Source organism: Crocuta crocuta, unplaced genomic scaffold, assembly GCF_008692635.1.
Source record: "Crocuta crocuta isolate KB4526 unplaced genomic scaffold, BGI_CrCroc_1.0 scaffold139, whole genome shotgun sequence".
NCBI classification, from domain to species: domain Eukaryota; kingdom Metazoa; phylum Chordata; class Mammalia; order Carnivora; family Hyaenidae; genus Crocuta; species Crocuta crocuta.
In genome coordinates this window covers 8698461-8699231 of record NW_027533258.1, presented here as the reverse complement: position 1 = coordinate 8699231, position 771 = coordinate 8698461, and the positions used below count along the sequence as shown (strand labels likewise).

Genomic DNA, 771 nt, shown 5'->3' with positions numbered 1-771 from the left:
CACTGAGTTACAGACCTGGCCTCCCTCTCGGTCAGGAAATCGCTGTCATGCTCCCTGCTCAAAAGGGTCCTACCAAGTCTGAAGCTGGCTGGCTCTCCTCCCCCTCCCCCTGCTTCAGCCCCGTGTCGCGGCCGCCTTGTGCTGAGCACCTGCTTTGTGCCCGGCACTTTACCCACGCGGCGTCACGTGTCCCATCACGACAGCCCTGAGACGGGGAAGGGTTCTCACCCCACCAGGCCAGTGAGGAAGAGGCAGAACCAGGTTGAGGCTCCAGACCCAGGCCTCCCGGCCACGCTGCCCCTCGGTGCCCGCCACCCTGTGCCTGACCCACTCGGTTCCCGGCGCAGGCCCTGAGGGGGGCTCCTGGCTGAGACCCTGGTCCTGGCTGCTGCCTGCGGCCCGGGGAACAGAAGAGGGGTGGGGACGGGCGGCATGGGCACAGTAGCATCTTGAGAGGTGGTGGCAAGGACGGAGGGGACTGGGTGTAGAAGTGGCCCTGGGGCCAAGGAGGCTGGCCTTGGCTCATCCTGAGATGCCATGGAAAGGACGTTCGGCCGCCTGGGGGGCCCGTTGGGATCCCAGAGGAGCCTGGAGAGAAGCCTGAGGGGCAGGGAGCAGGTCAGCTGCCTCGGGAAGGAAGAGCGAGGCCCGCGGCTGGGTGCCCAGGACCCCTCCGGGCAGCCGGGCCTCCTCGAGGCCCCGCCTGGTGTGCTGAGCGCCTCCGCGCTTGCTGGGCCCGGTCCTTGGAAGGCCCCGCGCGGCCACAAGGGC

At 68.6% G+C, this 771-nt stretch overlaps 1 protein-coding gene across 1 annotated transcript in view; it reads left to right on the top strand.

Annotated features, from left to right (window-relative positions):
- The window catches only part of NTN1 (netrin 1), an 87906-nt gene extending 87552 nt beyond the window's left edge, over positions 1-354 (top strand). Inside the window, exon 7 of the mRNA XM_077746727.1 lies at positions 119-354. Within this exon, the coding sequence (XP_077602853.1) occupies positions 119-354 (236 nt within the window). The remainder of the gene's footprint in view (positions 1-118) is intronic.
- The last annotated feature ends 417 nt before the right edge of the window (positions 355-771 follow it).